General features: G+C 35.8%; 1 protein-coding gene across 7 annotated transcripts in view; it reads right to left on the reverse strand.

Annotated features, from left to right (window-relative positions):
• The window catches only part of MAPKAP1 (mitogen-activated protein kinase associated protein 1), a 115,066-nt gene that overhangs the window by 84,594 nt on the left and 15,306 nt on the right, over window positions 1–15,166 (reverse strand). For all 7 annotated transcript variants that reach the window (XR_003257641.1, XM_026090592.1, XM_026090582.1 and 4 more), the window contains 2 exons: window positions 13,354–13,443; window positions 7,663–7,811 (listed from right to left, as the gene is read on the reverse strand). Coding sequence is in view for 6 of the 7 variants with exons in the window: in XM_026090592.1 (XP_025946377.1) it covers window positions 7,663–7,811; window positions 13,354–13,443 (239 nt within the window). In the remaining variant the exon portion in view is untranslated. The remainder of the gene's footprint in view (window positions 1–7,662; window positions 7,812–13,353; window positions 13,444–15,166) is intronic.

Below are 15,166 nucleotides of genomic sequence, written 5' to 3' on the forward strand. Positions count from 1 at the left end.
ATGACAGTGGAACACACATTCAGCCCTCTTATCTGCTACCCCAGGCTATAATTTAGGCTGGAAGAGCAACTACAGCGTTTTTGCAAGGTAGTAGAGCCACTGTGTCCAAAATTCCCTATAGCAGGTATTGCCCCTTACACGCAAAGTGAACCTCCACTGCATGCACTCAAAGGGGATTCCTCAAACGACTGTTCCCTCAGCAGAATTCATAAAAGTTTTCTGTCAGTGCATCAAGTTACTCAAGTAAGTGTTCAGCAGTCATTACAAGGTGCTTCCTTATCTCATTTTAAATGGCTTCTCTGTACAAAATAACAAAACGCATTCTGAAGTATTTTAATTAAGTAACAGTCAAGCTTAATGTATTTTAATCAACGTATGGAAACCCAAGCGCTGTTGTGTTCTAACTTCCATTACACTATTTAATTGATCCCTCTGCGCGGGACTTCTCTCTACCCAACAAAACCTACTGAATCGGCAACGGCAGAGGAAACAGTTAAGTGCACTGATTAGGCATCAAAATCATTACAGCTCTGACACAATAAAGAGCAAACCAGGCATTCTTAATATAGGGGTGTTTTATTTAAATACAACTCAGCTAGTAGCACGACTCATGTTAATCACATGCATTATGAAAGAAAATGTATTTTAGAAAGCGGTAATTTTTAAGTTAAGAAACTTCAGCTAAACAAAAGCATTTTTGGACTTAGCTCTCTATGTAGCCAATCCCATGATGCTGCACATAAGAATTATGAAACCCTATGTCATTAGCAATGCAGGTCACGAATGCTGAAAGGTTCTTAGTATTTCAGACTAGTATTTCATTACTCAAGCTCTCCCAACTGGATGTGAAATTTTACAAGGAGTTCCTGGACACTGAAGGGAAAGCTTGACACAACTGCAAGTCACTGGCACTTATCTCAGGTGTCTAAGGAACTGCAGTGCAGCCTTTGAACTGGGCTGAGCAGGAAACGGCAGCATGTATTCCTATAAAACCTGTTCTGATGCTGTTCATTCCTCTGGCATTCCTGTTGCAAACTCCATGCCGTGCGGCTGTCGCCTATTACCGAGGACTGCAACGCTACACAAGAGGTGTGGTGCCCACACCAAAACGCTCCCCCAGCTAGGAAAGCGCTGTTCACCTGAATGCTCACCTTACTGGGGAGAGTCTATTCCCGTTTTGCTCAGGGGAATCAAAGCAGCTGGAAGAGGAGAGCCTGCCCCTCCTAACAGAGGCGATGCAGAGCTGCTCCGCTGGGCACACAGCAAAGCGAAACAGTGTGGAAGAAGCAAAAGCATGTAAAACTGTACCGGAAATGGGAAACAGGAAACTAGAAGAAAAAAGGCAATAAAAAAAATGGAAGTATATTATCATGAGCTGGACCATTCACCAACACAGAGAGTGTATATACAGCTGCTCAGAGAAGGGGAGAAAGGGGAGGAGAGAGAGAGGACAACCATACACCAACACACCGTACGACACCTTCACCCGCAGAATTATCCAGGCTTCTCCACAACAGGTCGCCCAGGCATTACTAGGCACTAGGGTGCCTTCCCTGTGCAATACAGTTTAGGACCTGAGCACCAGTGAAGTATGACATACGCAGTACTTGTAACTGGAAGGATTAAAGTAAATAAGGGGATTTTATGATCCAATTCATGACTATTTAGGCTATAACACATCTGGAATATATGATTTTATAAGGGGTGTGGTGGGAAGGATGAGTAGCAACTTCAAATGAAAAATGCAGAACAGGAAGATAAACTTCATAAGACAAAGTGTTATGAAAATGTGTGAAATATAAACAAACAAACAAACACACAAACAAACAAAAAAAACAAGAAAGGACAGCTTCCATTTCAGCAGAAGCATTCCCCCCCCCCCCCCAGGTCACATAAGTCCATGTCACACTAAACCATGTCAGTCAAGAGCATGAAGACATCTGGTTTCTGACAAACATGGTATGAAGGTAGACGGTAGCGTAGTTGCAGTTACCCATAGGCAGAAAATAGTTTCAATTATAAGAATTGGTTTTACTGTCCTAACACAAACACAGCTTTGTCAATACGGCTGTTGATACATCCAGTTGGTACAGCAGTAGGTTTTCAAATATAAACATCGATTCTGCAGTCTTATAAAAGGAATGTTAACATATACGTTGATGAAAATTATTTCTACCTTTACCATCTCATTTTTAGTTCTCATATATATGTATATACACATAAACACGTACATGCATAAAGAAATTGCCCAGAAGACATTACATCAAGAATTTTTTGAGCAAATTTTCCAAAACTTAAAAATCTTTATAATGTAGATCTTGCCCTGTATTTCAGGCAAGCACCACAACACAAAACAAGCAATTCTACAGAATTCTTTCTGTAATAAATCTCTACCTACAACCTTACATAAGTTTTATTACATACATTATAACCAGGTGCATTCTTTTTTGGGGGGGGGTATTATTTTAGTAGAATGCTTGTAGTATGTAAACTAATAAAAGGGGGAGAAAAAGCAAATGCTAAAAAAAAAAAAAAAAAAACACGCACACAGTGGAAATATATTTAGGATTCAGATGAGAAACATTCCACTCTGCTTAAGGGCAAAACATTTTAAATGAAAAATTTATTTTTTCCACACAGATTTTAATCCTGGATTAATTATCTTAGACATTCTCCATATTAATTATAGCAGCATTGCTTCTTTCAGAAGTTCTTTATCTAACTTCTTTGAGTAAAGCTATTTAACACTGGAGATTGCAGAAAACATTTGTTCACGATTATCCAGACATACACTGGAACAAGACTGCAACAAGAGCAGCATGCAAAAATGTATTTAAGGACTATCATCCCAAAATGCTGCTAAAAGCTATTAACCAGTACGTGTTAATTGCCACAGCATTCATATTAATTTTCACTTCAGGCCCGACATTGTGGAATATTTCCCCTGATACATTTTAAACAAAGTTTAATTTAAGGAACTGCTTCTATCAACACTTATGAAAATTAACAGCCAAGCAATTAGCACTCATGAATTATCCCTTCCCCCAAACTATCTACAGCATCATTGTTTAAACAGTTACCAGAAGAGAAATTGTTGGTTATAAGTTACCAAAATTGGCCACAAAAAATCCTGTAATGCAGTACAGAGGTACCATTCCTTGCAATAGGATTTTTAGCATCTGTCCAGCCAAAAATTATGTTAACCTATTTTATTTTTATTTAAATTATCTCCAGTAGTCAAGTGAACCCACAAGGCCCCAATGAAAACCTTGGAGATTTCCTTAAATCTTGATTTTCAACTTCTAATTATGAAAATAGGAACAAATGCATGCTGAGAAGACTAGTGTTCTGTCTGCATACTGGAAATGCCTTTTGGCCTTGTATACCAAGCTTATTCTAGAGCTTAATAATCCCTTCTTTTTTCATTTTGACTGCAGTTTTCCAACTGTCGTCTTTGACTGTTTTGAATATTTTCAGCAACTTTTCTTCCTTTGATTGCCCGGTAACACTTTGTTAACATTCTTTGGGGGATGTAAGAACAGCCATTTGGTGACAGGCATCTCAAAAATCAAACTGAAAAGACATTTTTGTGATTGAAATTTCTTAAAATTAGCAGGGACTTGGGAGAAAAAAATGGATGTGGACTGACTTCAACGATGATTCTAATGAGAACTGTAAATAGAGGCCCTAGGAGGAGTTACTCATTCAGTATGTGCTTCCTACAAAGCTGAATATTTGATCCTAGTGTAATTTTCCTCTATTCCAGAAACTAAAACCACCTTGATAACCTTTTTTTCTTACTAGTGGGAATGGTCATGCAGTTGAATAGCTTTGACACTAATACTGTATTAAATCAGTATCCTTTAAGGCTGGTTTCTCAGAGGAAACCCATTGCTACGCTTTCCAGCAACTCATGCACGTTACAATTGCAATTTGAAAAGGAATATTTTGAATTTCTGTAGAATGAAGAGATAATACATGCTTTTCAAGCAATTAGTGAAAGCAGGCAAGTAATATTAGCCCCATTTTCTGAATTTAAAAGCATGGGAGCAGTGGGATTAAGGTTTGATTCTGCAACAAAGCTTAACCACTAAGAATTAACACTTATTAAAAATCTCTTTTTCAGGAGCAAGCACATCTTGTAGATTAACTGGATGTTCTGAATCTCAGCATTGTGCCATTGCAATAAGCCAGCTGTTTCACTTGTGTTTCCTTTCTGGTACCTGGCTATGACTTTCAAACCCGCCAGGTCAGGTGTGTAAGGTCAGTCTTATTTTCCCAGCCTTACCAACAGCCAGCAATTTGGAACAATAAAACATCAAAATATGATTTTTCAAATCTGGTAAGCAGAAGCAAACCTGAACATATCTATAAAATGTATTCTGCCTATGATAATATAATTGCCAGGCAGATAAAAGGAAATCAATTTGGCAACTAATTCCTCAAGCTTTCAAATAATTTTCTATACAAATGACAACTGCAGCAATTACAAATAACTAGTCTTCTTTTGATACAATGTCCTTAGCAAGAGTTTCCAAGATTTATTAGCCAAGATGTACAACCTTCTTATAAACCATGGAAATAGCTTCAGGGGCTAGGTTTATTCATAGCTATTTTAAGGAAAAACTTAAAGATGCAGACAACATTAGTTATTAAGTACATGTCTTCTAGTTGTTTTAAGAATGGCGGTTTTACAATGTACATGAAAGTTGCAAGTCTGTCCTTCTTGCATACTTGTGTGAAAAGAATCACCTTAATTCTTGAGCTCATTAGAATGCTTCCACTGTAGTTGCATTTCACAAGCCATATTCTCTACTTTTTTGATAATTAATGAACTGATCAGAACAGGAAGAAATTAGAGTACTTTAAAATTTTATTATTTCATAAAATTGGAGAAGTGGTTATGAAAAAGACATTAAATCTGGCAGAACACACCTGCAAGATGTAAGCTTTTCAAAAAACTGGCTTGGCTGACATTATGGCATGCAATGTTTTCTTATTTTTAACTGATTAGCTTAAAACAATACATCAAAAACTGTGGTGAATAAATGGCTCTCTCTCATTTCAGGTCAGTTAAGGAGCTGAATTAGCGATAAGCAAGAAACATTCAGAATGCAGTTAAGATGAGTACACACGTGGACAAAGAGCTTGGAAACAGCGAGTAAAGAGCTTTCCTGATGGTTTATCAGTGAGCCACAAAACACCGGTTACTCAACAAGCTGAAAACCTGTGTTACAATACTTAAATATATATAAACCAAAGCCTTGTTATAATCGTAAAGATTTCAGAGACATTGTGATCCCTTGAGTAAATACATAATTAAGTTTTTTTTTTTTTAAGACATGGTTAATTAGGCCCCTAGCCCCTCCTTACCCCCCCTGCCTCTCCCCAATTATGTACCATTTCCCCAAGAGACGTGTGGCTCTCTTAATTATGTAAATAAGTCATGCACTATTCCCAGAAAAGGATTGTATCTGTGTGAAAAATACTGCTCACCTCTTATCAATAAAAAATAAATACAAGAGTTCTACAATATTGTAACACCTACAATATTTCATTAAAAACAGTAATTAAAAAAAAGCTGCATGGATTTCCGTTTCACATTACTGTCTGAAAAATACAACAAAATGGAGGTACATAAAATTACTCACTACTGAAGTATAACATTTCTTCTATATCTCAGATAAGTGAGTAGGTATTTAAAAATAGGGAATACATATAGAAGTCTAGAGAATAAATTTTATAGTCACACTACTGACAAACTTACCACCGTAATATAAACAATACTGTTATAACTAATATAGTCTGATTATATTCTAACAAAATGCCAGTTTGATTATTTTCTTGAGTTAGTTGAACAGGTATTTTGATTTCTAAATCACATTAGAGTTGATTCATATCATACCCTACAAATCACAAAGTTGTCATTGAATAACATACTGATACATTTCATTAAAATCTCCAGCTAATATATACATTAGTTTCCTTCAAATGGAACAAACACCTGCTAAATGCATCAGACTTAGAAACATGAAAATTAAGATGTATGAATTTTAGTTGACTGTAATGAACTAATGCAGTAAAAAGCAATTTGGATTATAAAAGTGGGAAGGAACCACTCTGAAGTTCCTCAAAACCTAAGAAAAATTCTAACTGGAAACCCAAATCATGCTCAAATGCTACAGCTACAAAACCTGGACACCAATGAATTAAAATAAATTTCTCTTAATAAGCAAATATTTATTACTTCCTCTGTGTGTGACTGCTGGAAGTACATCTAAACATTTGCCAGACTGAAATTTCATGACACAAGAACAGCAAGATATAGGTTTAGTAAGAGGGCATCATAGTGCTGTCATCATCAAAATATCGCTGTCATTTATTAATAAGGCCAGAGATTCTGAAACAGAGTTAGTACTAATTCGTACATACTGCTAAGTATAAAATAAGAATAGAGGCAGCTTGTGCTACATGGACTTCACGGTCTAAAAGCTACCACCTCATAAATATTTAGAATATTTTTAGATGTTCTAGTGGAATTACATATCTAACTTTCCACTTTAAGAATACTTAACAGAATATGAAATTTTTCCATCAGAATGGTAATGAAGCTCAAACTTCATACTCCCACAGGAGACTCCACAAACAAACCCAGCAGAAAACAGAGCTGTACTGTATTTATAATTGTTTCAGAACGATATGACACTGATTCATCACATCATTGTTCATACTTTAGTTTCTAGGGTTTATGAGAAAAAAAACTCAACAATACAGAGTAACTAGAATGTATACAAGGAGAGATAATTATTGACAATTCTGAGTAATATCAAGAAGTTGTTCTTGAAATGAATGTAGTCGAATACATTTAACCTCCCAGGTTTGTAGTAAACCTCCTCTACATAAATGAGTACTTATACAGTACTACATTCAGCATATTGATGCAGGAGTAATTCTGCCTAGTGGGAATGGATGACATTTTTAAACTACATGGCCTGCTAGATAACTATCAGGTGAGGGGTGATAAGTAAAGAGAATATTTTGATTGCTTTAGTTTATATTTCTTGTGGCATTAAATCTCTTTTACATTATAGCATGGAGTCTTTGAACAGGGTAATTTTTTATTCACAAATCTAAAATAAGTTTATATTATTGTCACTACTATTGTCACATCCTTGGGAAGATATAAGAAACAATTAGTTTGATAGCACCAGACTTGAAACCTACAATATTCTTGCCTGGCCTCCAAAGATGTGGGATGAAAAAAACCCAACATTAGAAGACCAGGTAGACAGGCACTTTTTAGGATTCGATTTCTCATTTCCTGTGTTTGTCTAGCAAATAGCCTGTACAACCACCCTGCTGGAGAACAGAACAGAGCTAATGTTAAGGCATAATTTAGTAATGAGAAACGGAACACGCACCTTCCTTTTGCATATGGATAAAAATTAATGATGCCCTCATTTCTACTGAGCCTGGAACCACTATATTTAAGACTAAGAGAAGCATGATTCTAGATAACCACTTTAAAATAACTGATGGGCTGCTATAAAGTCTAATTAAAGCCTAAACAAGTAAATGCACATGAGAACTGCCTAAGGCCTATCATCTTCAGGTCTGGGACCACCTGGATATAAGAAAAAAAAAAAAATCTGTTTCACTTACCTTGCCATCAAATTTTGAGTACTCATTGAAAGGGTTATTCAGCTGTAGTGGACACTGTTCAAGTCGCACAGACAGTATTGACTGCTTCCCAGAACATGGAGATTTTACTCTGAAATTCTTTTTTTCAAATAATGAGCTCAGCTCCTCTGCTGCAGTTCAGAAAAGAGATGAGAGTATTTGCATTGTGAGATGTACAGAGACTACTGTTTACCATAGAAAGATTACAGATTATAAGGCAGAGAACAAAATTAAATATATTAAACAGCAAATGCTTTAGCAGAATCTACCACCACTCTGTTTAATAGCCCAAGAGTATGAAAACAGTGAGTCTGAATGATGCTACTGTCTAGGCTGAGAAAATGAAGCATCTTTTGACACACAGAGATACGGAACACATCACTGCAAGATCCACCCGAGTCAAGATCATATCAAGATACAAAATTAGGCAGTTCTGGTCTTTCTGCTTGTCTACCTTTTTATAAATGAATAAATTCTACGCAAAAGAAGAGTTGTCACTTTTTCAACATACAATAGCATCTCAATCTGAGCTTTTAACATACGTTATATTATATCACAGCACAACATTACACTACCCCATTACTATATTATCCAGTCACTGTGCTGTCAGCAAGCAGGCTAGGAACTACTTCTGATCCAAAAGAGTGATTCCTTTGGGTTTTCCTCCTCATGGTTAGACTGGATATGGTCTTCTCTTAAAAAAGTGTCAAGCCTGAAAGCACCATTCCAGACAAACATTCTGGACAATAAGAAAGCTTTATAAAAAGCAAAGTTGATAATAGTTAATGAGTAGTTTGTGGGGCCTGTGAAGTCCTCTAAGCCTCTGTCATAAAGCTCTTTTAATATGATGAGATTGGATAGCTGAATTGACAACATCAGGTTAAACCGCAGTGTACAGGCACACTTAAAACAAAAAAAAAAACCCACGGCTTCTTATGTTATACGGACACTACAAAATCAGGACAGAGCCTGGGGTGTTTCAGCCTATTAGTACCAACAGGTCTCATCTGCAAGAAACTGTGACTGAATCTGGACAGGAGTGCTCCACATCTGCTCTAGGAACGAACTACCCCCAAACTCAATCAATCACTATCTGAGAATCGACATCAGCTCTCCTAAAGTGCCTCTGCTCTGTTCTGTATTCATACATTTGGATTCTCTCACATCTCAAAGATATACATGTTGCTTCTCCAGGGAAATGAAACAGCTTCTAAGGCAGACTGACTAGGGACTTGATCTGCAGGGAGTTGATTCATTTTCTAAACTGTGAAAATTAAAACTTGTCAAATTATAACTAGTCAAAAATTCACTTTATTTTTGCCAGCAGACTGCCTGAAAATTCAGACAGTTAGTAAATGTATTTGGCACTTTTTCCAAGAGATACTCAACAGTCTTGGGAGAGGCTTAGATTAACCAGAAAAGTTTCATTAAGTTCTTTTCCTTAAGTGTGACAACTTAAACTCCATTAGGTATTCTGTTTTCGCAATAAGCTTGTCTCTGTTTTAAAAAAATTCTCAATTATCATTATGTTAGAGTATTACCCTGAACTAGTATTTCTTGGGCATTTGGAAAGTACTTTGCACCTTGCAGTTCAATGTAATGATTTTATTGTTTCAAGTGAAAAAACAAGTATTTTTTCTTCCAGTTTTCTCTCTAGGAAAATGTCGAGATGATTTGTTTCTTATTTCCTTTGTTGGGATGTGCAGAAAGAGGATCTCAGGAATTCTGCATTCCTTAGTGTGACATCTGTTTTTCTTTGAGTTTCGTAAAGCTTTCACTCAAGTTAAAAATCTAGAGTTTAAATAGTAGTACATTCTATAATACTGCAAATTCAGCTGGCTTAGAAATTGTTTTCCTTTTCCGCAAAACTTCATGATTTCAAAAAAATTCAACTCACTTAAGAAAAGGAACCCAAAGCCATCTAAAGATTTGGGCAAACAGCTAGAAAAAGAAAGATGAGATTTCTGAAAAACTAGCACCTTCCAGCAAGATCTCTGTCAAATAACTCCTGAGATACTCTGGTTCTGAGAGCTCTGATTATTCCCTTCAAACTAGGAAAAAAAAAATTTTTAAATTCTCAAATTTCAGGGAAAAAAAGCTTATATTTTTTACACTGAATGAGTTTTAACTGCACAATCCTTAATTTTTTTAACTAAAATGAAGCATTGTCGTTAGTCTGCATTATATGTATTTTCCATCTTTTGTAGCATTGTTAGCCATAAGTTATTCTACATGAGCTGAAGTCCAAGATTTTTGGAAGACTTCCTTAATATATTGTTAATTTACATTTTTACATGCTCTGAAGTGAACAAATGTAACATGTAAATACACTGTCTTACTGCTTCCTTTTCACAGACAGACCTAAAAGAACCTAGTATTTTATAAAAGAACAGTAATCTCTGGGGATGGATATCAATATTAGGTTCATAAGACCCACAAACTGCTTTACTAACATATGATTTCTATACTGCATGAAGCTGACAGGTGCTACTTTCTTTTTACTGAAAAAGAACTGAGGTACAGAAAGGTGATATGAATTGGTGGCTCAGCAGAACTGCAATCAGGCCTCCAGTACCCTACACTTCCAATCAAACAACTGCCCCTGAAACATCTTTATATTTATTGATCCCCCACCCAACTCCAAATGCATGAAGTTTTTTTTCCCCGACTCTGCACACTACTACAACTTTATATTTCAAAGTCACTCCTATGACAACGCGAACAACTTGCCTAATGACTGTGGGCAAGCAAACGCTGAGCGGAAAATATTCTTCAATTTTTCTCTCATTACCATACACAAAATTACTCCTCTCGCTTCCCTTTATCCTAGTGCTCTCACGAAACTGAAGTTGCCAGCTCTTCACTGCAAACACTGGCTAGCACGCTGCATCATCTCCATCTGAATAACACCTCTTAAAATTAATTCTATCTAATCCCAGACAACAGGAAAAAGAGGAGAACCTCTGTGGAATCCCATGGGATATCCAAGCTTAAGATTAAAGCTTAGGTTGTAGTTTATATTTTGTTTTTAACATTGTCCAAGTACCCAAATACTGAGAAGAGAATAAGTCTAGGTTAATGACCTACGCTACATGGATAGTCAGGAGAGGTGTTCATGTAAAGAACGGAAAATAAGCATGAGGAAAGTGGGCTGGCTGAGAGGTAGCCCACCAAAAGAAAAAAAGAAAGTGAGCCAGCTCAACTCCCTGCATGCCCAGTCCCAGCTCTGGTGCAAGGCAGGGGGCTGGAAGGGGTTGTGGGGTAAGCTAGGCTATTTAACCGGCAGCCTACATTTTACATGACAAAGTAATTGTAGAGTCACAGTCTGGCTGCCCATGCTAAGCCCTTCCTGTAACACCAACAGAGAAGAAGGTAAATGTAAGATAACACACTGAGCCAGATAATGACAAGTGTTAGTGCTTGAGAATGGAAATTTTTGTAGAAGGCAAGGCACTGAAAACATTTTCTTTCATTTGTAACAGAGGCCCACAGATAGATGGCATTTGGATCTTCATACCTGTCCATTCAAGAGATGATGGTTAGTATACTTCTATTTCTGCACATAGTAATACAAAATGGCATATGACAGAGAATACTCAGCTGCCAAAGGCCTCAAATTATGACTACGTATCAACCTCCAGGAGAAGGGGAATGCTGATAGGAGTTTCTCTTTCCAGCAAGGCATCTCTCCGTGACCAGGAGGCTGTGGAGATGCTGTTATCAGACTCAGCAGCAGAGCAAACAGCAACTTTCCACCATCCCTTTGGTCTGCGTGGTCTCAACCATAAACTTAAATTTGGCTAAAGCTCAAATAAACACAGTCAGAAGAGGACTGCCAAATTCCTCCCATCTGAGGACAGCAATTTATATTATTATTGTTTTCATACATATTTTCCAATGATGCTAAACTTAAGGAACAGAATGGATAGAGTCTCATACACACACTTGATAGGGGATACAGTTTGGAGCTCCCCTTTTCCTTGGTCTCTTTCTGCTATGTTCTTCATGCAAACAAGTGAAGAAACATGAAGAATCTCACTGACTGCAGAGAAGGAGAATCAATACTGCCAGTAAAGACAGTTACTGAGTGCCTGGAGTTTTTATATAATTTATTTATTTTTTTATTTAAATTTGTTCTGCAGCAGGGAGGGGACAGGTCTACTTGCCTGCAACCGCAGTGGCAAACCAAAACCCAGCACGTTCTTAGGGAGGGGTGACACCTCCTTTATTGCTGCTTGACAGATTAGGTCCATCTTTAAGGCAGCACATAAAAGGAACCAAATGTCATGGTGCCGAGGAGTCCATATGAATAAGAAAACAAATAGCACAGATACGGCAGGAAACTGGAATCCTAGTGTAATTCAGTGTAAAGAAAAAGAAACAAACAATATAGTTAGGGATAAGGAAGAAAAAGAAAATTTTACCATCATTGGTCAAATGCTAAAAAATATTGAGCAAAGAGTTGGAGGTTATGGTGGATTAAACTTTAAAACCTATACCAGTGCTTACAGACATAGAAAAGCAAAAACATTTAAGAATGAATAAATAGAGGTAGCAAACATATGCTGAACACTGAAGTGGGGATTAGTGCAACCGTGTTGCTCATGTGAACAGCTTTATTCACTCTCATAAAAAAAGATATTATAGAGCTGGAGAGAGTTCTGCAAAGGACAGCCAGGAAGATACAAGGATTTAGGCAAAAAGGAGATTACACAGGGACCTCATTAAGATATACACACATTTTGAAAGAAGTAGGYATGACAGACCATACAAAGGTTTGAATGTGTGTCATATACAACAGGAACAGATACTAGCTTAAGCTATGAAATAACAGAATTGAGATGGAATTTTCATTCCATATATTACAATTTAAACTATGTAGCATATCCAGTCAGAAATAGTTAATTATACAAAAAAAAAAAAAAGCATATTCATCTGAGAAATTAGTGATACTAAGACTAGATACGGCTAAGCTAAGGCAACAGCTTCTGTTTAAGTAGATCTTACATATACATTATTTCTTAAGAATTCCCCCTTATCTGGATATGTAACCTCTAAAAAATAAATATAAAAATCACAGGCTGTACACCAGACGCCACTGGAAGCAGCTTGAAAACAATAACTTACATGGACATAATGATCCTGCATTTTCAATGTAGACACTTGCCAATCACTTACCAATATAAGAAAGGGGACAATCAAGTTCTGTTACTTGACTGTTCCTTAAATATTTCACAATGACACTAAAGGCTTTACTATCTTCATTTCTTACTCACTGAGATTATGCAAATCTTAAAAGACAATGATGTTACAAGCTGAGAAAATCTACACACATTGTATTAATAACTTATATTGCAAAAAAATAAAGCAGTTCTAATTAGTTCAGACCAAACTAATTTTAAACACTTTATCTGTATTTTGCCTTTATCAAAAAGTTAGAATGCCCTAGTCAAAGCTGAAAATGGATGGGAGGCTTCTGGCAATAGCCCGCCACCCCAATAAAAGAACAAACTACAGGAACCACACAACTGGGGAATGGAAGGCAAATATAATAATTAGTATTTCCTATATGCTTTGAAAGTTTAAGTGAGAATTACAAACGGAAAATGTTATAAAATTTAATATCAAAAGCAGAAATAAACAGTAGGAAAATAGAAGATCTTTTCATTTTACCTGAGTAAGAAGTATTTCTGTCTTTCCACTGAACATTTTTGCATTTTATTTGATTTTGTCTCTCTTTCCGCAGACGTTCTAGTCTCTGAGCTTGAAAAGAAATATTATAACTATAAGTTTGTCAATGAAAGTTTACTATAAACAGACATAATTAACTACCTTTATATGAATAAAGATGTTTTATACTGCATATGTAGGGAAAAAAGTCATAAAATTTTAAAGGTGGCACCCCTGAAAAGCAAATACCAACAAAAACATGAAAATGTTCTTGATTTATAATTGAAATTAGAGGATATAAAACATTAATAGAGATCATAAAGATAGTATTAACATGGAAGAGAATAATAAAATGTGAAAACTTCTGTGATTAATATGACATTTCATTATATAAATCATTAATAACGGTCTTAAAGGAATTTTAATGCACAAATGAACTGAAGTGAATATTACATTACAGGAATAAAATTACTGTTATGAATTACTCTACCCATTTCAAAAATTAAAGATAAATGAACTCAGACTAGACTATTAAAGTTTTAAATATAAAATCCTTTATCTAAAAATCATGAAAATTATAAAATGTCAAAGCTATATAAATTAGCATAGCTTTTTCTTCAGGGTGCTGAAACAGTTTATAGGTAGTAAAATAAATGATTTGTATCTTCACAACATTAGTCAAATATTAAAATGAATATAATATTTCTTTATGTATATTTTGACTCCATCTTCAAAATACAGTCTGAAGAAAATGCCTCAAATAGCTAAAATATCAAACAACTTGCAGACCAAGGTCCCAGATGATACCTTAAATTCTCTTTTGCTTAACAGACCTCTCTCAGGAGACTGTCAACTAACTACCCTGGTAGAAGCTGTCCAAGAAAACGACCACCAGAAATAAGCAATGCAACAAAGCGACCACTCAAAATAAGAAAGCAGATTAGATCAGAAAGTCGGACTAATAATGTTGATCACCGAGGAAACAATTTGTTGGATGTATTAGCAATTTTGATGTATTGAGACCATTCATTAACTAAAATGGGTTTTTAGAAGAGATTCTAAAATACTAAATTATTCTGACATTTTTTAGATACCATTTGAATTCCCTGAACCATTTCACCAATTTAAAAAAAAAAAAAGGTAACTTAACAAATATTTTCTACTCCTTCTGATTACTATTCTTAGTATTGCATTCAGTCTGTGAACAGAAGTACAGACACAGAAGTGAATCTTTTTAATAAAAACTCCCAAACTGATATATGATGAAAAAAACCTTCAGGTTCAACAGCTGTAGCAAGTAGCTTAAGGCAGATACAAATAGGGACTTCATTTTGTAACTCTCATTTACATCAAAATGAGGCCAGTGCCTGAATACCTCTATGTATCTTACCCTTTTTTTTGGGGGGGGGAGGGGGTGTGTGGAGGAAAGCATCTCGCTTATAACTGTAAATATTGGATAAAACACTATTGTGGATATTTTATGTGCAGATATTTTATTCTCAATGAAAAAACTTTTTCTAATTACTGTCCAGACTGTAGTTCAAAAATCACCTTCCAAAACCATTTTTTCCCCAAATGGGCCATGATAAAAATACACATTACATTCATACGTAAAAAATAAAGGAAGAAATATAAGAGAGAAATAAGGATAGTGCAGGATTTTGCCCTATTCAGTAACTATTATCATTAGTTCATTATTTTTTAAAAAAGGTGATGTTGACTCAAACAAATTGTGCTCCCCTAAGATGATACTTTAGCTTCCAGTCCTGAACTGAGGTGAATGGTGTAGGAAAAGAATTGCTGGTCAGTACGCCCC

This window comes from Apteryx rowi, unplaced genomic scaffold (genome assembly GCF_003343035.1).
Source record: "Apteryx rowi isolate R43461 unplaced genomic scaffold, aptRow1 scaffold_120, whole genome shotgun sequence".
Taxonomy (NCBI): Eukaryota; Metazoa; Chordata; class Aves; order Apterygiformes; family Apterygidae; genus Apteryx; species Apteryx rowi.